This window comes from Panthera tigris, chromosome B3, assembly GCF_018350195.1.
Source record: "Panthera tigris isolate Pti1 chromosome B3, P.tigris_Pti1_mat1.1, whole genome shotgun sequence".
Classification (NCBI taxonomy): domain Eukaryota; kingdom Metazoa; phylum Chordata; class Mammalia; order Carnivora; family Felidae; genus Panthera; species Panthera tigris.
This window is the reverse complement of record NC_056665.1, coordinates 58930691-58952737: the sequence shown is the minus strand read 5'-3', so window position 1 is coordinate 58952737 and position 22047 is coordinate 58930691. Positions and strand designations below refer to the sequence as shown.

The following is a 22047-nucleotide window of genomic DNA, read 5'->3' as shown; positions in this document are numbered from 1 at the left end:
GAGGAAAACCACAGAGTGGTGCTCCCATCACATCATATCAAGGATACATACTAATAACATGACTTATCAATGTTGTTGCTAACCTTGATCACCTGGCTTAAGGAATTGACTTTTACTTGCATTTGTTTAATGCCTAATCCAGAACCATCTATAGGAAAGTGCTTATACACTGTCATGATGATATGTGGATTTGGTTCCTTTAGTAGGGAGAATAGCTTGAAGAGGTAACCATCAAAATGGAATAAAAAAATTTTTTCCCTGGGGGCAGAGTCGAAATAGGGTTGGTTTTTAAGATCAGCCCTGCCACTTGCCAGACATATCACTTTAAGCACATTACTTCTGCATGTGTAAAATGGAATAATGGACTAAGAAACAAATAGTTCTTTTAAGCATCTATTTAAAAAATGTATGTGAATGTGTTTTGTACAATATTAAATTTTTATATGTCAGAATCCCATATAAAAATGAAAACATTTTTGCAAGAGTAATATCTTAAGCAGTTAATACTATTTTATAGTTAATTTTCAACTGCTGGCTACACAAAGCAAGGCCATTATGAAGTTGAGGAAAAGGATACATGGGAAGGGTCATTATAGTCAATGATCTTCTATTTTTGCTTTGCTCCCTTTTGCCAAAGTCTGCTTGTCATTTGAGAGTGAAGGGGATTTATGTGATCTCATGAAGCTGGAGCAAAGAATTCAAGTTTGATGTGAACTAAAGATTAATAATTTTGGCATTACTTGTTTTTATGTAACAATGAGAGAGAAATCATCACTCTTAAAGGTGCAATAATTCTTCCAGGCTACTAACTTCTAGGCAAGTTACTTCATTTTTGAAACGGACAGGATGCATAGGATAATTATTCAAAGATGACAAGTCTTTTTGCCCTGATTTGAATGAAAATACCAAAGTTTTTTTCATTCTTGAGATTTTATTCTTATGGAAGTTCTTGAATCTGAAGTTTGAAAAATAAAGCAACTCCATCTTCTCCTTAAACAGCCAATAACTTAAAAAAAATTTTTTATGCCACGACAAAGGAAATCTGCAGAAAAAACAAAAGAGGTGGGGCTTTTTCTTCCTCACGGTGATTAATGCTGAACGTATAGCAACGGTTAGCCTGGTATAATGCAAAGAGCAATGAAGTTAAGGGCACAGTGATCTGTCTCCAAGTCTAACAAGTCCCAAACAAGATACGGGACTTTGAGAAAGTTTCTGGAACAGTTTTTTGTATTAGATTCCTCATCTGTATAACTGTGTTGTTGAGAAGATAACATGAGACTAGGCATGCAAAAATAATTTGTAAAAGAGCTATTTCTAATTCAGAGTGTGCTGTCAGTAATAACATTAGTTATCATTCATTGAGGTAGCTTCTGGACTTTCTATTTGGAAGCCTGTCTCAAAGCAAAAAGCAGCACTAAGTTTAAGAACTCACACATTCTGAAGTTCTTCCCTTCCGTGCAAGGAGTAACCTTGGAAACCTAGCTGGCACCACCCCGTTCAGTTATAAAGCTTAGTTTTTCTTGATTTGTCTTTGTAATATTGGGAGCACCACTATTTTATGGTATTTGTTGTTTATTCTCCACATCGTCAGCACAGACGAGAAAATCTATCTACTGAAGCAAGTACAGAGCCCTTCTAGTCGCCCTTTCTGCCGCATCTCACCGACTGTTATCCCTACAAAGCGGTCGCAACCGCAGATGTCCTCAAAGACGAAAACTCTCACGAGGGTCAGGGTAGGGTAGGCACTCCCTGGACCTTGGGTCAAGGGAATCAGGATAAAAAATTGAAAGGATTCGAATTCAGGTACAAGAGCTAACACAAAGCGCCAAAATTAACACAACACTCTTCCCAACAGAGATAACACTCGCGAGATAAGACTGCAAAGGGCGAGAGAAACTCACTTTCTCGCGAGAAGAGGGGGCGTCGGCGGAAACTAGGCAATGGCCCCCTAAGCGACCCGGACCCAGCCAATGGGCGGGGCCAGAGTTAAATCCGCCCCCTTCCGGCACCTTTCCCCGCCCCCCAGCCCTGAGGTGTTGGGTCCCGGGTGCAGGAGGCTGGGTTCTCCTGGTTCTACCCGGATTGTGCAGGGTCGTTTTCAAAGCTTTGGGAACACGCTTTGGCCCGATTTGAGGAGGGGGGGCGGGGAGGGGCCTGCGGCTTGCGGCCCCGCCCCCTTCTCCGGCTCTCAGGCGGGCAGATTGGCCCGCCTCCTCCTTCGGCCGGCCCTGGGGCCGCGTCCCCCAGGCAACTCAGCTACTGAGGCCTGAGATTCTGGCCGCAGGTGTCCGCGGCGAGGCCCCAGGGCTCAGCCTAGTTCGACCCCATGGTGGGTTTCGGGGCTAACCGGCGGGCCGGCCGCCTGCCCTCCTTCGTGTTGGTGGTGCTGCTGGTGGTGATCGCGGTCCTCGCCTTCAACTACTGGAGTATCTCCTCCCGCCACGTCCTGCTTCAGGAGGAGGTGGCGGAGCTGCAGGGCCAGGTCCAGCGCACCGAGGTGGCCCGTGGGCGCCTGGAGAAGCGCAATTCGGACCTCCTGCTCTTGGTGGACTCGCACAAGAAACAGATCGACCAGAAGGAGGCCGACTACGGCCGCCTCAGCAGCCGGCTGCAGGCCAGGGAGGGCCTGGGGAAAAGATGCGAGGATGACAAGGTAAGGACGAGCCCTCTCCTCTCAGTCCTCCTACTTTCCTTTAACCCGGCGTAGGGGCATTAGCCTACCGCGGCTGCTTTATGCCTTCCGGGATTGCAGCTTTGGAGGCTCCGCTTACCGCCAGTAAACCTTTTTCTATCAGACTTTTCCCGGTTTATCACTGCCACGTTCTCCAGTCGCTACCAGGCGAAACTGGCCACAAGTTCTGGTTCTCAAATGTGGCCTGTGTGTGGATACCGCCTTTTCTCCAAGCTCAGCTGCTGAGCTGGCAGTAGCAGTCATCTGGCCTATGTGGCTGCCTTAGGTTTACAGATACACAAATCTGGAGACTGCCAGGTTTGGTGTAGGTATTGTTGCCTTATCCTTATTCCGTGCACACTGATCAATATTAATTTCTTCGTTTAAAGAATGGGCCTCCTCAGACTCCTGTACCTATGTATATTTTAAGCAGTATGATTTTTATTAACCTCTGTAGGTGGATATATTAAGTAGTTGAAAAATCAGATGCTACAGCCTTTTTTTTTTTTTTTTTTTTTTTGGTGATCAAACGTTATGATAAATGGGCCCTGGAGCCGTATATGAGCCACACTTGTGACTTGGGCATAGTTAATCCAAAATTATGTACTCAATTTGAATTGTTGATGAAATTAGCCAAAAAGGAAGAATCTATAATAATGTTATAAGCAACAGAATCTCGTGTCAGTGTCCTTGCTATTCTTGAAAGAAATAAAAATGAAAATTTCCATGCTTAAGTAGCTCTTAGGGTTGGTGTTTTATGCAGATGGAATGCCATACAAAGTTTAAATTTAAAAAGTTTAAAGCTGTACTGTAACCAGACCTGCTACTAGTTTTTTTTCTCACCAGCATATTGGAGTTATATTATTATTTTTTATGTTAAATGTTTGTTTTTTGAGAGAGAGAGAGAGAGAGAGAGAGAGTGTGTGTGCCTGTGTCCACGCGCGCGCTCGCCCACGAATGAGCAGGGGAGAGGCAGAAAGAGAGAGAGAGAGAGAGAGAGAGAGAGAGAGAGAGAGAGAGAGAATGAATCCCAAGTAGGCTCCGCACTGGCAGCGCAGAGCTGGTCGCGGGGCTCGAACTCAGGAACCATGAGATCATGACCTGAGCTGACATCAAGAGTCCAACGCTCAACTCACTGAGCCACCCAGGCGCCCCTGAAGTTACATTATAAATTTATGACTTATGCCACTTCTGTTGGTATAGCAGAGTTGTGGAAATTTATGGGTGGACTAAGTAGATGCCTTTTTTTTTTTTCTAGACCCTTCTTTGGTAATCTTCACATTGTTTTCTGTGTGTTCCTAAGCTTTTATTTTGTATATAAAAATCATTTATAGTAAGTCATTATAAATTAAAATCCCATGAGCTCCCAACTTCCCTATTGTCACCTGCCTGCACCTTCTTATTACATGCAGATTGGGGCCCTTAGTTAATTGCAGCTCTGTAACCCTCTGCTTTCCCCCACAACAGACATCCTCTGACAGGAGCAACAGATCAGCAAATTTATACCCTTGCTATATACACTGAACTCTAAAGACTGAAAAATTCTCTTGAGTGGAGTAGGAAGAAATCTATGAAATTTTTGAGTATTAAAAGAAGGTCTTCAGATTTGGCTAGGCATTGCTTTTCAAATTCTCTCCAAGCTGAGAGGAAAGATGACTTTTCTAGTCATTTATACTCTGGATTCCATTTCTTCCATCTACTGATCTGTTTTTATGTTTCTTTCAGTATGGTTTCACTTTTACCTTCAACCAGGTGCATGTGACCCCCATTCTAAATTTTTTTTTTTTATTGCTCTATATGCTCCCTTCTCCCAACCAACCAATTTCTTTTTTTACTTTCACTGCTAAACTACAGTTATTGGTGGTCTCTAAATGCTTCATCTACTTCTTTTATCATTTCCATCCTAACCTTTTATATTCTGCCTGTCATCCTTCTTTTCTCCCCTTTTCTGAAGCTATTATTCTCCTAAAGGTCACAAGTGACAGTTTTCCTAGTCCAATCAAAACACTTTTTATTCTCAATTTATTTAATATCTCAGTAGTTTAGTTTTGTTGATTGTCTCTTTAGAAACCATCTCCTTTCTTGCTTCTATAATATTGAATTATCCATATTTGCTTCCTACCTTCTTCACTGTATTCTTTATTGGATTTGTTTGTTTGTTTGTTTGTTTGCCTCCAGCCCCCTAATAATGGATTGTATTCTTGGGCCTTTGCCTTTGCCCCCCTTAGAGTAGTATTTCTCAAAATGGTGTTAAACAGAATACTTTCCTAGGAATTGTTTATAAGTGGTCAGGATTAAAAAAGGTAAGAGCTTTTTTCAAGATAAATGTTAAATACTGTAAGTAGAGGGGCGCCTGAAGGGCTCAGTTGGTTCAGTGTCCTCCTGTTGATTTCAGTTCAGGTCATGATCTCATGGTTGGAGTCAGAGCTGACAGTGAGGAGTCTGCTTGGGATTCTCTCTCTCCCTCTTTCTCTCCTCCTCCTCTGCACTTGCTCGCTCTCTCTCAAAATAAATAAATAAACCTAAAGCACTGTAAATACTATAAGTAGAATATACTCTTCTTAGAGTTCATAATGCCTGCTGGTGTATAAAGGCTCTGAGAAATCTGTTGGTTAATAAGGCTGTTTAACTTTGTTTCACCTAGTCTCTCAGTTTATTTGATCACAGATTACTATTTTCATGGCCTACTTGTTATCATGGTACAGAAGAATCCAGCAAAGCATTGAGAAATGTTGCCCTAGGTATCTTAACTACTTCTGTTTAGTTAATTTTTTTTTAACGTTTTATTTATTTTTGAGACAGAGAGAGACAGAGCATGAACGGGGGAGGGGCAGAGAGAAAGGGAGACACAGAATGTGAAACAGGCTCCAGGCTCTGAGCCGTCAGCACAGAGCCCGACGCCGGGCTCGAACTCACAGACAGCGAGATTGTGACCTGAGCTGAAGTCGGATGTTCAACCGACTGAGCCACCCAGGTGCCCCTCTGTTTAGTTAATTTTATGCAACTGGCTCGCAAATCTAAATCTCTTACTTGTATGTCAGTTTCATATTTTGAGCTAGCGATAGCATCTTTGTTGGAGTGCTATGGATGTTTATTCTTTGAGCTGCTAACAGAAAGGGTCATGTTGGTCTAGATGAGCTGTAGATGAAATTTATCTTAGAGGTCTTTTGTTTATTGCCTCTACTCCCTTGATATCTGGGGAAGTATATGGTATCTTAAAAAACATTTCAAGCTTTGAAGACTGCAGATACAGCTTAGAATTCTAATTCAGTTTCTAGCTGTGATGTTGGGCAAGTTATTTAACTACTTTGGATTCATTTCCTCATCTGTAAGATGGAGAGCTGAGTACTTACCTAGGTATTATACAGATCTGAGATCACATATATGTAGAAGTATCAAACTTGACATGTTACAGGTCAGATCGTAGAAAAAACAAAGCCTGAAACTTTCTTATTTTCTATAACAGATCTAAAATTCCCTCTGGGTGGTGATAGTGTTGGAGGAAGAAGTAAATTGGACAATGAAAAGTGTCTCTTCTGTTTTAAAACAGATTTGTTCATTTAATGTATTCTCTTGAGTAAAGGCTCTGCCTTTCAGGGTTTTTACCTATAGACACTGGTGGTGGCCTGCTCAGTATCCATTCACACCCCCCTTCATTTTTGCAGACCAGCCCTATTTTGTTTGGTATATATACTTGCCTTTGTGATTCAGGAGTAAGTCCTGATTGGTCTAAAGTGATTATGGTAATTTCATTATTCTTCCTACTGATTAATTTAGGAAGGAGCTTATGATGTGTGGCTGGTGAGTTGTGAGGGGAAGTTTCCTAATTCCTTAAAAGAATCGCACTTGCATCTCTATGGTATTCTTACCCCAAATCTAAAATCCTTAGTATAATCACAAGAAAGCATCAGACAGACTCATACTGAGAGACAGTCTACAAAATATCTGACAAGAATCCTTCAAGAGTCTCACTTGAAGAGGTGGTCTTTTCTGCTGCCAGATGTTGTGCCTTCTGCATGTGATACCTGAAATGGAGACAACCAGAGTGCCAGGAGAGTTAGCTAGAGAATGAATGAGGCACTGAACATTATGGAGTAGAATGTTGCAATAGAATATTGGTACTTGTTATGTGAGATACAAAATGTTTCCTTATTGTTTAAGTCAGTCAAGTTGAGATTTCCTTAATTGCATCCTAAGGTGTCCTGTTAACATTCTCATTGTCAGGGTAGTGTCTGAGGGGTGGGTTAAGTTTCATATGTTCCCAAGGCAATGTGGGTAGTGACCTCAGATCTGCATATTTTGGGGGTCTTCAGTGGTCTTTATCTTATCAATAGTGTCTTTATCAAAGTATCAACAGTGGTGTTTGGATGACTGACACTAGGTACTTTTACTCTTTTTGAAGATCATGATCCTATGGAGGCATCACCTCCTGTATACTCCCCTCTTCCCAATAGATATTCCACACCAAAAGTTCTTTTGCCCTGCTGAGATGCCTTAGGTATGATGTGTGGATAGGGAGTGTTGGCAAGGTAGTCCCTTGCTCAGGCTTTCTTCTTCTTCTTCTTCTTCTTCTTCTTCTTCTTCTTCTTCTTCTTCTTCTTCTTTTTAATTTTTTTAAACATTTATTTATTTTTGAGAGAGAGAGACAGAACGTGAGCAGGGGAGGAGCAGAGAGAGAGAGAGGGACACAGATCTGAAGCAGGCTCCAGGCTCTGAGCTGTCAGCACAGAGCCTGATGTGGGGCTCGAACTCACGAACCGTGAGATCATGACCTGAGCCAAAGTCGGACGCTCAACCAACTGAGCCACCCAGGCGCCCCTCTTCTTCTTTTTTTAATAAACATTTATTTTAGAACAATTTTAGATACATGGAATTATTGCAAGAGGGTTCCCATATACCCCACACCTAGTATTTCCTGTTATTCGCATCTTACATTGCTATGGTACATTTGTCATAATTATTGAACCCCTTTTGATACATTGCTATTAACTACAGTCTATACTTTATTCCAGTTTCCTCATTTTTTCCCTTATGTCCTTTTTCTGTTCCAGGATCCCATCCAGAGTACCACATTACATTGTCATTATGTGTCTGTAGGTTCCTTTTGGTTCTGACAGTTTATTCTTGATGACTTTGACAGTTTTAAGGATTTCTGGTCAGATATTTCTCAACTGGGACTTGTCTGATGCTTTTCTCAGGATTAGATTGGGATTGTGGTTTTTATGGTTTTGGGGAAGAAGACCACAGAGGTAAAGTGTAATTCTTAATTACATCATATTAATGGTATATCTCTCAAAATGACTCATCACTGTTGATGTTAACCTTGATCACCTGGCTTGATCTGTTTGTCAGGTTTCTCTGCCTGTTTGTCAGGTTTCTCTACTGTAAAGTACCATAAAATTAGTCTTTTTTTTCTCCTTTTCCATAATGTACTCTTTGGAAGGAAGTTACTATGTGCAGCCCGCACTTAGTGGGGAATTATACTCTACCTCCTTAAGGTCAGAGTATCTACATAAATCATTTGGAATTCTTCTGTGTGGACCTTTGTCTCTTTTCCTTCATTTATTAATTTATTCAATCATTTATTTATATTAGTATGGACTCATGGATATTTATTTTATACTTTAAGTTATAATCCAGTGCCATTGTATTTATTCTTTTGCTCAAATTGTTATAATTTTTACCACTGGGAGTTCTTTGAGTTGCCTTCTGTATCCCTTTTGACATAATACCCATCACTGTGACATGCTCCTACTTGCTTTCTGGCACTACAAGATGCTTCCAGGTCATCTTATATATTTCCTGCCCCAGTCCTAGAATCAGCAATTTCTCCAAGGAATCTTTGTTCCTTTTATTGGAAAATAGTATTAGAGACTAAGATCTAGGTGCTAGGTGTGCTCACTGCTACTGTCAGGCTAGCTTTGCAAATCTAGGAATCCCTGCTCCAAAGGAATTAGAAAGGTGATGTTGGACTTCTTCCAATTTATTATACTATCCTGCCATTTTCAACCTGTTAGAATACAGAAATAACTTAAGGGAGCTTAAGTTGTCCAGTGAAGTAAGAAGCAAGCCCTACTTCTCTGGGATTCCCCCATATTTTATCTTATTTTTTGCCTTCTCCTAAAGGAGTCTCCCCTAGAGGGTTGTATTAGTTTGCTAGGACTCCCATATACAATGGTACAGACTGGATTGGTAAAAACAACAGAAATTTATGTTCTCACAGTTCTGGAGTCGGAAAGTCCAAGGCTGAAGTACAACAGATTGGTTTCGTCTAGGCCCTCTCTCCTTGGCTTACAGATGGCTGCCTCTTGCTGTTTTGTTATTACATGTTTGTTCCCCTTTGCACAAGAATCCCTGGCATCTCTTCCTTCCAGTCACAGTGGGTTTAGGGCCCTACCCTAATGACCTCATGTTAACTTAATCACCTCTTTAAAGACCTTATTTCCAAATAGGTTACATTCTGAGGTTCTGGGATTTGAGGCTTCAATATATGGATTTGGGGGGAATCTGTGACACGCACAATGCCTTTTTTTCCTCTTTGTGTCAGAAAGGGCCTTCCTTCTCCTTCCTGTGTGTAAGAGCATTTTTCTGATCTGAACTTGAATTCTTCCAATGTATAATTTACATTAAAGCTGTATGGTCCACATGAGCCAAGTCAAGTTCTTGATAATTAAAAGGAGTCATTATAATGTAGAAACAGACCTTCCCCAAATTGTTGCATTATTACAAATGCAAAATAAAAAGTCAGTTTTGTGGTTTGAAGCGGAATAATAAATAGTCTCTTTTCCCTTTAACAACCGCAATCTTCCCTGAGTCAGTATATACCTTTGTTTAAATAGGGAAAAGGTAATGTGCCAGAAAGGAGGATGAGAAACATATTACTTTTTTTTCCTCCAAAAAATATCCTTAGCATGTGTGTGTGTGTGTGTGTGTGTGTATACAACGCTCAGACACATACGAAATGTGTATATGTAAAACCTTGGCACAGTGGATGTCTATTGCTGTGGACTCAACTCTTGGCACTGCCATTTAGTATGTGTATAACCTTGGGCAAATGACTTAATTTCTCTGTGTCTCACTTTGCTCATCTGTAAAATGAGGACAATAATAGTTACCTCTCATTCTTAAAAGTTTAAATGAATAAATCATTAACATGCTCAGAATAATGCCTACTATATAGTAGAAAGAAAGAGAGAGAGAAAGAAAAAGAAAGAAATGTTTTAGTAAGTGTTGTATTAGCCACTATTATTCCATATCTACTTCCTTATTCCACAGCTACATCCTGCCTTCTCTCCAGGATGAAGAGAGTTCCTGCCCAACATCCTGTCCCACCTCCAGCCTACCTGCCTCACCCTTTGGTCCTGGTTGTTTGACTTTTTCTCCTACCCCATTTCCTGGTCCATTTTTAGTTAGGCTTAGTTCACTCCTCCCATATTTTCCTTAGCAGGCTCCCTGGAGGTCTGCCTGTTCCTCTGTGGTTTAAGGATCAGCCTTCTACAGTTCTTCTAACATGCTGCACCTGGTAATTCCTGCCTTTGCCTCTGTTTCACCAGTCATAATCTGCCAAATTCTAGCTGTAATTTAATTGCTACTTCAAATTATTCATAAACCATACAAATTCATACTTCCTCTCCAAACTATATCCCTTTTATACTTTCTTGATCATGCAACCATTATTTAGAATGAAGTTAGGAAAAAAAAAAAAAGACGGAGGTTAGAAATTTTGGTGTCGTCTTTGATTCCTAGCGTCTCATATTCAGTGATTCAACATACAGAGGAGTTCCTTGATCAAATTGAGCTAAAAAACATCACTCTGGTAGCAGAATAGAGAATTGATTGACAAGGAAGCAGCAGTAGCTTCCTAACTAGTCTCCTTGCCTAGGTCTCTATTTCTTTCATTCAGTTCTCTCCCTTAAGCAAATCTGATCTTCCTCAAATCTTACTTTCAGAGGGCTTATATCACTGCATTAATTATGATGTCTAACCTTTAATGTCTTCCATGAAGTGGCTTTAACTACCTTGTCTCCCACTATCTCCTGACTCAAAATGTGATACAGACATGTTGTTTTGCTTACTTTTGTCTTCCCACCTGCCTTTCTGTGTCATGTTAATTCCTGTTTTTTGTACTTTTGTTCCTTTTCTTAGTCTCTTACCTCTTTTCTGTGTATGTATTCTATCATCTTTTGCCCAGCTTTTGATCTATGTCCGAGACTTCTGACCCAGGATATGCTTTTCCTTCCTTATACACTCTTTATGCTTACTGACTGAGCCACACTATTTATTTTGTTTTTCATTTTCACTTGTAGTTTCTTGTATGTTAATGTTGTCTTCTCAACAAAATTTTAAGTTCCTTGAGGAAGGAGCAGATTAAAATTTTTTTCCTGTGGGCTCTTTATTTTTTTCAATGCTTATTTATTTTTGAGAGAGACAGAGTGCAAGTGGGGGAGGGGCAGATAGAGAGGGAGACACAGAATCCAAAGCAGGCTCCAGGCTGCAAGCTGTCAGCAAGAGCCTGGGTGCGGGGCTCAAACCCATGAACTATGAGATCATGACCTGAGCTGAAGTTAGACGCTTAACCGACTGAGCCACCCAGGTGCCCCTCCTGTGGGTTCTTAATAGTCCATAGTGCTGATACATAGTGTTATGGGTTACTGGATTAGTGTGGACCCTAATCCAATGTCTTGTATCCTTATAAGAGGGCATTTGGACATGGTTACACAAAGACATACAGGAAAGAAGGCCATGAATTGATGGAGGCCTTGACTGGAGTGATAAATCTATAATCCTTGAATGACAAGGATTGCTAGCAATCACTAGAAGCTAAGAAAAAGGAAAGAAAGGATCTTTCCCTAGAATCTTCAAAGAGAAAGTGTGGCCCTCTTAATTTTAGACTTCTAGCCTCCAGAATTATGAGGAAATAAATTTCATTTGTTTTAAGTTTTAAGTGCCACTGAGTTTGTGGTGCTTTGTTATGACAGCGCTAGGAAAAAACTAATATAAGCGTCAATAAAAACTCCAGCAGACTTTTTGTTATTGAAACTGACAAGCTGATTCTAAAATGTATCTGAAGGGGCGCCTGGGTGGCTCAGTCGGTTGGGCATCCGACTTCGGCTCAGGTCATGATCTCGTGGTCTGTGGGTTCGAGCCCCGTGTCAGGCTCTGTGCTGACAGCTCAGAGCCTGGAGCCTGTTTCAGATTCTGTGTCTCCTTCTTTCTCTGACCCTCCCCTGTTCATGCTCTCTCTCTGTCTCAAAAATAAATAAATGTTAAAAAAGATTTTTTTTAAATAAAAGGTATCTGAAAATGCAAACAACATAGAATAGCCAAAGCAGTTTACAAAAAAAAAAAAAAAAAAAGAACAAAGTTGGAATGGGGAAACAAAAGAACAATAACTGCCACCTTACAACATATACAAAATTAACTTGAATCACAGACCTAAATGTAAAAGGTGAAACTATGAATCTTTTAGAAGTTAACACAAGAGAAAATATTTGTGACTTAGGATAGGAATGGATTTTTGAGGGCACAAAAAGCATGAATGTAAGGAAAAATATTGGTAAATCAGACCATCAAAATTAAAAACTCAAAAAGCACTATTTTTTAAAAGAAAAAAAGCAAGACACAGATTGGAAGACATATTCACAGTATATTTAACAGACAGAAAAATTATTTAAGAATGTATAAAAACTTCCTAAATCTCCATAAAAAGAAGATAACCCATGGGGAAAATGGGTGAAGAAGAGTGGGAGGTACACTTCTGGTTACGGAATGAATAAGTCAAAGGGATTAAAAAGTACAGTGTAGGGAATATAGTCAATGGTAGTGTTATATAGCATTGTTTGGTGACAGATGGTAGCTATACCTGTCATGAACACAGCATAATTGTCCTGATCGTTTTGTTATATACTCGAAACTAATGTAACATTATGTGTCAATTACACTTCAATAATAAATAAATAAATAAGACAACCCAATTTTTAAAAATGAGCAAATGATTTGAATGGATTTTTCATCAAAGAAGACTGGTGATGGCAAATAAGCATATGAAAAGGTGCTCAATGTCATTAGTCACCAAGAAAATTCAAATTAAAGCCACAGTGGGGCACTACTCTGTACCCATTAAAATGGCCTACACTTTTTTAAAAGTTTATTTATTTATTTTGAGAGAGAGAGTGCGCATGTGAGGGGCATAGAGAGAGGGAGAGAGAGAATCCCAAACAAGCTCCTCACTATCAGTGCAGAGCCTGATGTGGGGCTCAAACTCATGAACTGTGAGATCATGACCTTAGCCGAAATCAAGAATCAGATGCTTAACCGACTAAGCCACCCAGGCACCCCTAAAATGACCTACATTAAAAAGACTTACAGTCTTTTCTCAAGGATGGTGCCAAAGGTGATGAAGGAAGCCCTGCCTCTTCCAAAGCTGAACCCAAAGCAAAGGCTTTGAAGGCCAAGATAGCAGTGCTGAAAGGCGTCCATAGTCACACGCAAAAAAGATCTGCACATCATCTACATTCAGTGGCCCAAGACCTTGCATCTCCAAAGACAGCTGAAATATCCTTGAAAGAGAGCCCCCAGGAGAAACAAGCTGACCACTATGCCATCATCAAGTTCCCCCTGACTACCAAGTCAGCCATGAAGAAAATAGAAAGCAACAACATACTTGTGTTCATTGTGGATGTCAAGGCCAACAAGCACCAGATCAGACAGGCTGTGGAGAAGCTCTGTGACATTGATGTGGCCAAGGTCAACACTCTGATAATCAGGCCCGATGGAGAAAAGAAGGCATATGTTCAACTGGCTCCTGACTATAACGGTTTGGATGTTGCAACAAAATTGGGATCATCTAAATTGAGTCCAGCTGGCTAAATCTAAATATAACCTTTTTCACCATAAAAAAAAAAAAAGTAAAAAAGACTTACAGTACTAAGTATTAGTGTGGATGTAGAACAACTACAATTCTCATCTGCTGGTGGGAGTATAAAAGTGTACAACCACTTTGGAAAACTGCTTAGCAGTTTCTTATAAAGTTAATTATATACTTACCATATGACCTAGCCCATTCCACTCCTAGGTATTTACCCAAGAGAAATAAAAACATATGACCACACAACAAAAAAATTATACACAAACATCCACAATAGCTATATTAACAAAAACCTTAAACTAGAAAAACCCAAATGTCAATCAGCAGGTGAATGGATGAACAAAATGTGATAAATCTGGAGAGTAAAATATTACTCAGCAATAAAAAGGAATGAATTACTGATACACTCAACAATATAGATGAATCCCCAAACCATTATGCTGAAAGAAGCCCAACATAGAACAGTACATACTTATGATTCCATTTATATAAGTATTGTAGAAAAAGGAAACTAATCTATAGTGATAGAAAACAGAACAGTTGTCACCTGAGGTCAGAGGTGGAGGAATGGATGACAAAGGAATGAAAGGAAACTTTGAGGGGGTGGTAAAAATGTTTTCTATCTTGATTGTAGTAGTGGTTACACAGTTGTATAAAGCTGTCAACTGTCATCAAATTATATGCTTTATATAGATGCAATCTGTGGTATGTAAATTTTAGGGCAGTGAATTTGTTTAAAGATAATTAAAACATGTCGTGGAGATGACTGGGTGGCTCAGTTGTGAGCATCCAATTCTTCATTTCGGCTCAGGCTGTGATCCCAGGATCATGGGATTGAGTCTCACGTTGGGCTCTTTGCTGAGCTTGGAGCCTGCTTAAGATTCTCTCTTTTTCCCTCTGCTCCTCTCTGCTACCTGCATGCATTCTCTCTCTCTCTCTCTCTCTCTCTCTCTCTCTCTCTCTCTCTCTCCCTCTCTCCCTCTCTCCCTCTCTCCCTCTCTCCCTCTCTCCCTCTCTCCCTCTCTCTCCCTCTCTCTCAAAAAAAAAATAATAAAATAAATAAATACATACATACATAAATATGTAAATGAATGAATGAATAAGACGTGTCATAAAAGGAGGGCAAGAAGCCAGTCAATGCCTTCCTATTGCTCTTAACATAGCTTACAAATCTTTTTACAGTCTGACTCTAGCCTTGCACTCCAGCATTCAAATATTATTAATTCTCCCTTTAGTTCCCTCCAGTGCACATACTGAACTTTTACATCCTGAAACCTCCAGGGCTTTTCCTATTCTGCTTTGAAACATTCAGTGTCCTCTATTCAAAACTGTCTTCTCATCTTTTCTAAGCTTCTTATTCCTCCAAACCTCTGTCTCTTTCTTTACCTCATTTCAGCCTCATCTTTTTTTAGGACTCAGCTAAAACTGTCTTTCTCAAGAATGTCTTCCCCCAAACCCTTAGTTTGGGTTAGGTCTTCCCCTCATAGTCCCTGCTCAACTGTAAGCTCTCTAATCATGTATACTATGTCTGTCTCTCATTCACTGCTGTATCCACAGTATGTAGCATAGGTACTGCCCCCCAAAAGAAACTCAAACATTTGATGAATAAATGAAATTAGGGTTAAAGATGGAAGTACAGGGTATATAAACATTGAATAGGAGAGGGTTAGGATGAGAGAAAATGGGTGTTATTGAAGCTAAGGAATAAAAGTTTCAAGAAGGAAGGACAGATCAGTACAAAATTGCTAAAGAGAGTCTAGTTTAAAAGTGAAAAATGTTAGTTGATGAGGCTTTAGTTAATCATCAAATGGGAAAAAATTTTGCCTCAAGGTGAATTTAAATTAGATATATAGGATTGAAATTATAAGGTACAAGTATATCATTTTATATTAAATACAAAAATGCTTCCTGTAGATAAGTTTTGAAGTCATCCTTGGGGGGAAGCACCTAGTTTGCCAGAGAGAAAGAATCAGTCATGGAAGGCAACTGAGGCAACATTGTTCAAAGGAGGAGCTACCTGACCAGGAAAAAAATAGGGCAAGAAAGTTAGATAAAGTTAGTTAGGAGTCAGAAAGAGAACCTTGAAGCACTGTGGGAAACTGAAATATACTGCATAACTAGACTGTGCCGAGAGGGAATGCTGGATTTTCAGTCAAAGGAAATGTTAATTTTCTTCCAAGGAAGAGGCTAAAATGGGGAAACCTTAGGTCTTCAGCCACAAAAAATAGTTCTTGCTTAATGAAGTCACAGTTCACAAAGTTCTTATCACTCAGAGGACAGATACTACATGCTACACTATAAGAATTGTTTCTTTTCCTCTATGAATTGGGTAGAAGTAAGCTCTTGAATGTCCTTTTACCTTTTCTCTGCATAACTAAATCCTAGCCATCAATTTTCAAGAATCAATATAATTAACATGGGAGCAAATTGAAAGGAGAAATATGAAAATAAGAAAGGGAGACAAAAAAGAAAAGTAGGGACAGTTTTCTAAGATCTTAGTATATAGTAAGTGCTCAATACATTTTTGTCAATTTAATTAATATATTTGGGTTTTTGAAGAAAGCAATACAAGACCAAATTTCTTCAAGACTAACTGTACCATTGTACCCAGAAAAGAAAGGAACTAACATTATAAAATGGCAAACTCTGTACTGGTGGACAGACTTTTACATATTTTATTTCATTGATCCTCCTCATTTGATGAATGAAGAAACAGGCTTAAGAGAGATAAAAGAAGGGCAGAATTCTAAATTCAGGTCTGTTTGATTCTAACAACCCTTGTTCTTTCCAGTGAACTATATTGCCACACAGTATTTTATACATGTGTTTAAAAATATATAAAATTACATATATAAAATAAAATTATATAATATTATATAAGAGAAGTTATCTCTCCAACAAATTAAAGAAATTTTGAGTATTTACTATGTGTATTAGTTGCCCAGAGCTGCTGTAACAAAGTAGCACAAACTGGATGGCTTAAACCAACAGAGACTTGTTATCTTATGGTTTTGGAGAATGGAATTCCAAAATTAAGGTGTTGGCAGGGTTGTGCTCCCCCTGAAGCCTCTAGGGGTAAGATTCTTCTAGCTTCTGATAACATCAAGGGTTCCTTGGGTTGTGGCAGCGTAACTCTGGTCTGTCTCCATCTTCTATGGCTGTCTTTCCAATATGTCTGTGTGTCTTTGTTGTTTTATATGGTGTTTTCTTCCCTAATCTGTTTTCTCTTCTCATAAAGATACTGGTCATAATGGATTAAAGCCTATCCTAATCCAGTATAACTTCATTTTAACTTGATTACATCTGCAATGACTGTTTCTAAGTAAGGGTCATTCAAAGGTACTGGAGGGTTAGGACTTCAACCCTTTTGGGGACACAGTTCAACCCACGGTAAATCTATAAATCAATTTGGAGTGAATTGAATCTTAATTCAATATTGAATATTTCAATCCATGTATATGGTGTTTCTCTATTTTTTAGCCTTCTTTAAATTCTTGCAACATTTTATGTAAAATTCCCAGTATTTAGGACTCCTACATATTTTACTATACTTATTTCTAAGTATTTCATGTACTTGATGCTATCAAAAATGGAATTATATCTTTTATTCAGTTTTCTACTTGTTCTTTGCAAGTGTATAGAAATGCTCTTAATTTTTGTATATTGATCATTTTGCTGCACTAGAACTCATTAATTGTAGTATTAGTGGAATCTAAGGAATTCTAAGGAATCTACCAAAAAAAAAAAAAAAGCTGCAATACTCATTAGTAGTAGCCTTTTTTGTAGATTCTGTAGAATTCTCTATATGCATGATCATGTCATCTACAAATAAAGACAGTTTCCCCCCCTTGCCAATTGGATGGTTTTTATTTTATTTTTCCTTGTCTTACTGCACCAACTAGGACCTCTAGTACATTAAATAAAATTGGTGAGACTGGATAATCTTGGAGAAAATGCATTTGACAAAGTTTAATACCCATTTGTTGTAAAAACTCTAAGCAAAATTGGAATAGAAGGAAACTTCCTCAAATTCATAAGGGGTATCTATCAAAGCCCCACAGCTAACATATACTTAATGGCAAAAGACTAAATGCTTTCTCCTAAGACCAGAAGCATCAAGAGTTTTGAGTACTTGATCAGATTGAGCTTAAAAGATTACTCTGGCTACAGAATAGAGAATTTATTGGAGGGAAGATAATTATGTAATGGAAATAATTATAAGGTTTTTATTTAAAATTTTGTTTAGGGGCACCTGGGTGGCTCAGTTGGTGAAGCATCTGACTCTTGATCTCAGCTCAGGTCATGAACTCACGGTTGGGATTCTATCTCTCCTTCTTTCTGCTCCTCACCTGCATATGTGCTCTCTCTCTCAAAATAAATAAACTTAAAAATAATTTTTTTTTAAGTACTGCAGGTAAGACATAATGGAGTCTTTAACTAAACAAAGTGCAATTCTTAACCTGGTCAATACAAGCCTCAGGGAGCATTTTTGTTAGTGCTAATGATGGGGGAGCATTAATGGCATTTAGACATGGAGCTAGGAATGGTAGATGTTCTGTAATGGGAGGGAGAGTCCCAACAATGAGGAACAGTCCTGCTTCAAATGTCAGTAGCACCTTGATGGAGAAACACTGGGTTATTAAAGCATAGAAATAGAGTTAAGATTTTGTCATATATTTGATGTGCGATGGGCATTCAAAGATGGATCCCTTGATAATTGGTTTGTGCAACCCACCAGATGGTGGTGCTATGACTTGAGGTAGGAACCTTAGATTAGAAGTTAGTTTGAGGGGTGCCTGGGTGGCTCAGTCAGTTAAACGTCTGGCTCTTGGTTTTTGCTCAGGTCATGGTCTCACAGTTCATGGGTTTGAGCCCTGTGTCAGGCTCTGCACTGGCAGTGTGGAGCCTACTTGGGATTCTCTCTCTCTACCTCTCTTTCTGCCCCTTCCCAAATTGCACTGTCTCTGTCTCTCAAAAAAAATAAACTTAAAAAAAAAAAAAAAGAAGTTAGTTTGAGAGGGACGCCTGGGTGGCTCAGTCAGTTAAATGTCCAACTTTTGTTTTCGGCTCAGGTCATGATCTCACGGTTCCTGGGATTGACCCCTGTGTTGGGCTCTGCCCTGACAGCTTGGAGCCTACTGGAGATTTTCTCTCCCTCTCTCTCTCCCCCCCTCTCTCTCTAAAAATAAATAAAACATTAAAAAAAAAAAGCTAGTTCCAGAAAAGTACAAAGTTTGGTAAGTTGAGTTTGAGGAATCTGTGAAATATCAAGTTAGTAATTGGAAATATATTTCTGGGTCTCAATAGAAAGGATAGGCTAGGGACAGATTTAAATCTGTTATGGTTGTTGATGTCATAGGAATGGTAGGTTGTAGAATAAAACGGTGCATATGTAAGACAGAGCTTTGCGTCAGATAAGGGAATAGTAGAGGAGGAGCAGGTTTGAATGATTGAGAAAGAGTAGCCAGACAGAAAGGAAGAAAAAGCCCCAGATACTGTGGTGTCATATGTAGGCCAAGGGAAAGAGTTTTGAGAGAAAGTTGTCAGTATTAATTGCCATAATTATTTATTTATAATTGTCTCTCCATATCTAGATTGTGAGCCAGGCATGGCTATATGTTTTATTCATCTTTGTATTCACACGGTTCTTGGCATAACATTACTTAATAAATGTTCAAGATTCTTTTTTTTTTTTTAGAAAAGAGAGACAGAGTATGAGCAGGGGAGGGGCAGAGAGACAGGGAGCTGAACTGTCAGCACAGAGCCTGGTGCGGGGCTTGAAACCACCAATGGTGAGATCATGACCTGAGCTGAAGTCAGACACTTAACCAACTGAGCCACCTGGGTACCCCTATACATGTTTAAGATTCTTGAGGGCAGGGTCCATCTCTCTTTATCTGCTATGTTTAGAGTACCTGGTTTACACCCAGTTAATAAATAATTACTGAATGGATGACCATATCTGCACATTTATACTGCATCTTTTATTTTGCACCTCTTTTTTTGTGTGTGTGTTTTCCAACTTTATATTGTGAATTTCTTCACTATAAAAATCTGTAAAGCATGTAAACATGTATATATTTGGTACTTGCCCTATGTGTGCAATATTTAAATAAGTAAATATTTGATGATTGATTCAGCAGTTTGTACTGCCTCTTAGCTAAAGTGTGCATAAATATGTGCTGGGGCTACCATAGATGTTATCCACATATCTGATTACACTACTTTCTGGAAGGCGTGATCAAAATATTCTGATGTAAAACTACTCATTATGAACCCTATCTTTCTAACATCCATGGAATGTATCTTTGTAATGTATGCTAGTACTTTAGATTAATATTTTGTTCATGTAGAAACCCAAAAATATTTTTCTGGTTCAATTTAATATTCAAACGAATAGAAGAAAACCTTGGGATTAATTTAGTGGGAGTATAGTGAAAAAAATTATTATATATTGCATATCTTCAGGGACTTGTTTCATAAACTGGAAGCTAACTTGAAATAAATTCACACAGGGTAAAATGAAATAAGTCATTTTACTGACATAGTGCTTTCTGATTTTTCAAAATTATGTTACATGCAGAAGTCATTTATTTGGGAAAGTATCTTCTATGTGCTAGGTTCTAGGCATAGAAAGATGATAAAATTCAATACTTGTCCTTAAGGAACTCAATCTAATGGGGGAGATGCACAGAGAGAAATAATCCATAATGCATGATTAATGCTATGATCGAACTATTTACAAAGGGGTTTGAAAGTACAAAAGAATAATTGATTAACTGCTCAGGAAGTGAAGAAAGAAAGGATTCACTGAAGATAAATCCTAATGGATGAAGAGTAGTTCACTAAACTTAGAAAGGGGGAAAGACAAAAGGAACATAAATGAAGGCAGGAAAGATTGAAAGTCTATTGTACCTTCATAGGTCAGGCAGTTCAATAGGAGAATGGCATGTGAGGTACATGGTGGTGAGAAGGAAGGAAATTTGTGGCTGGAGATGAAGGTGTTTAGGGCCAGACCCTTTATTAACATTTTTTTTTTATTGTGGTAAAATATATATAACAAAATTTACTATTTTAACCATTTTTAAGTTTACAATTTAATGGCATTAAGTACTTTCACAATGATGTGTAACCATTACCACTATTTATTTCTAGAACTTTTATTTTAATGTTTTATTTGAAAGAGAGAGAGACAATCCGAAGCAGGCTCTGTAGTGACAGCAGAGAGCCTGATGCAGGGCTCAAACCCACAAACTGAGAGCGTGATCATGACCTGAGCCAAAGTCCGACACTTAACCAACTGAGCCACTCATGCGCCCCTATTTCTAGATCTTTTAAACCATCCCAAACCAAAACTCTGCACCCATCAGAGCAATAACTGTTCCCATATACCAGCCACTGGTAATCTCTATTCTACTTTTTGTCTCTCTAAATTTGTGTATTCCAGATACTTCATGTAACTGGAATTATACCGTATTTGTCCTTTTCTGTCTGGTTTATTTCACTTAGCATAATGTTTTCAAGGTTTATCCATGTTGTAGCATGTATCAGAACTTCATTCCTCTTTATGGCGGAGTAATGTTACCATATATAATTCTGTTTATACATTATCTGTTGATGGACACTTAAGTTGTTTCTACCTTTTGGCTGTTGTGAATAATAATACTACTTTGAACATTGGTATAGAAGTATCTGTTTGAACCTCTGTTTTCAGTTCTTCTGGGTATTTACCTAGGAGTGGAATTGGTGGGTCATATGGTAATTCTATGTTTAACTTTTTGAGAAACCACCAAACTGTTTTTCCCAGTAGCTGCAACCAGTGTACATGGTCACTAGCAATGCACAAAGGTTCCAGTTTATTTATCCTCATTGACACATGTTTTGTTTGTTTGTTTGTTTGTTTTGTTTTTGATAATAGCCATTGTACTGGATATGAAGTGGTACCCATTGTGCTTTTGATTTGCATTTCTCTAATGTCTAACAATGTTGAATATTTTTTCATGTGCTTCTTGGCCATTTTTATCTTTGGAGAAGGATTTGTTCAAGTCCTTTGCCCATTTTTAATTAGATTATTTGTTTTTGCTGAGTTGTAGGAGTTCTTTATATGTTCTAGATATTAAACCCTTATCAGATATATATTTGCAGATATTTTCTCCCTTCTGTGCATTATCTTTTCATTCTGTTGATACCATCCTTTGATGCACAACAGTTTTAAAATTTATTTTAAGTTTATTTATTTTGAGAGAGAGAAAAAAAAAAAGCATGAGTGGGGGAGGGGCAGAGAGAGAGGAAGAGAGAATCCCAAGCATGCCCTGTGCTGTCAGCACAGAGCCTGATGTGGAGCTTGATCTCATTAACTGTGAGATCATGACCTGAGCCGAAGTCAAGAGTTGGATGCTCAACTGACTGATCCACCCAGGTACCCCAGTTTAAATTTTTTTTAAGTTCACTTATTTATTTTAAGAGAGAAAGAAAGTACAAGTGCATGTGCACCCTTGTGTGCACCTGA

At 38.8% G+C, this 22047-nt stretch overlaps 2 protein-coding genes across 5 annotated transcripts in view; both read left to right on the top strand.

Annotated features, from left to right (window-relative positions):
* The first annotated feature begins 2005 nt into the window (after window positions 1-2005).
* GOLM2 (golgi membrane protein 2) overlaps window positions 2006-22047 on the top strand; it is a 104902-nt gene continuing 84860 nt past the window's right edge. For 2 of the 4 annotated variants that reach the window (XM_042988985.1, XM_007081752.2), the window contains exon 1: window positions 2007-2653. In XM_042988985.1, the coding sequence (XP_042844919.1) occupies window positions 2327-2653 (327 nt within the window). In that variant the 5' untranslated portion in view covers window positions 2007-2326. Of the gene's footprint in view, window positions 2654-22047 lie in introns of all 4 variants that reach the window. The other 2 variants (XM_042988984.1, XM_007081754.2) reach the window with 2 other exon arrangements.
* On the top strand, window positions 13045-13649 carry LOC122239474 (60S ribosomal protein L23a-like). The gene has a single exon (XM_042988986.1). The coding sequence runs from the start codon at window positions 13307-13309 to the stop codon at window positions 13538-13540; it is 234 nt and encodes a 77-aa protein (XP_042844920.1). The 5' UTR covers window positions 13045-13306; the 3' UTR covers window positions 13541-13649.

Excerpts from the sequence above, each read along its gene's own strand:
- LOC122239474 (XM_042988986.1), top strand. The coding sequence starts at position 13,307 with ATGAAGAAAATAGAAAGCAACAACATACTTGTGTTCATTGTGGATGTC.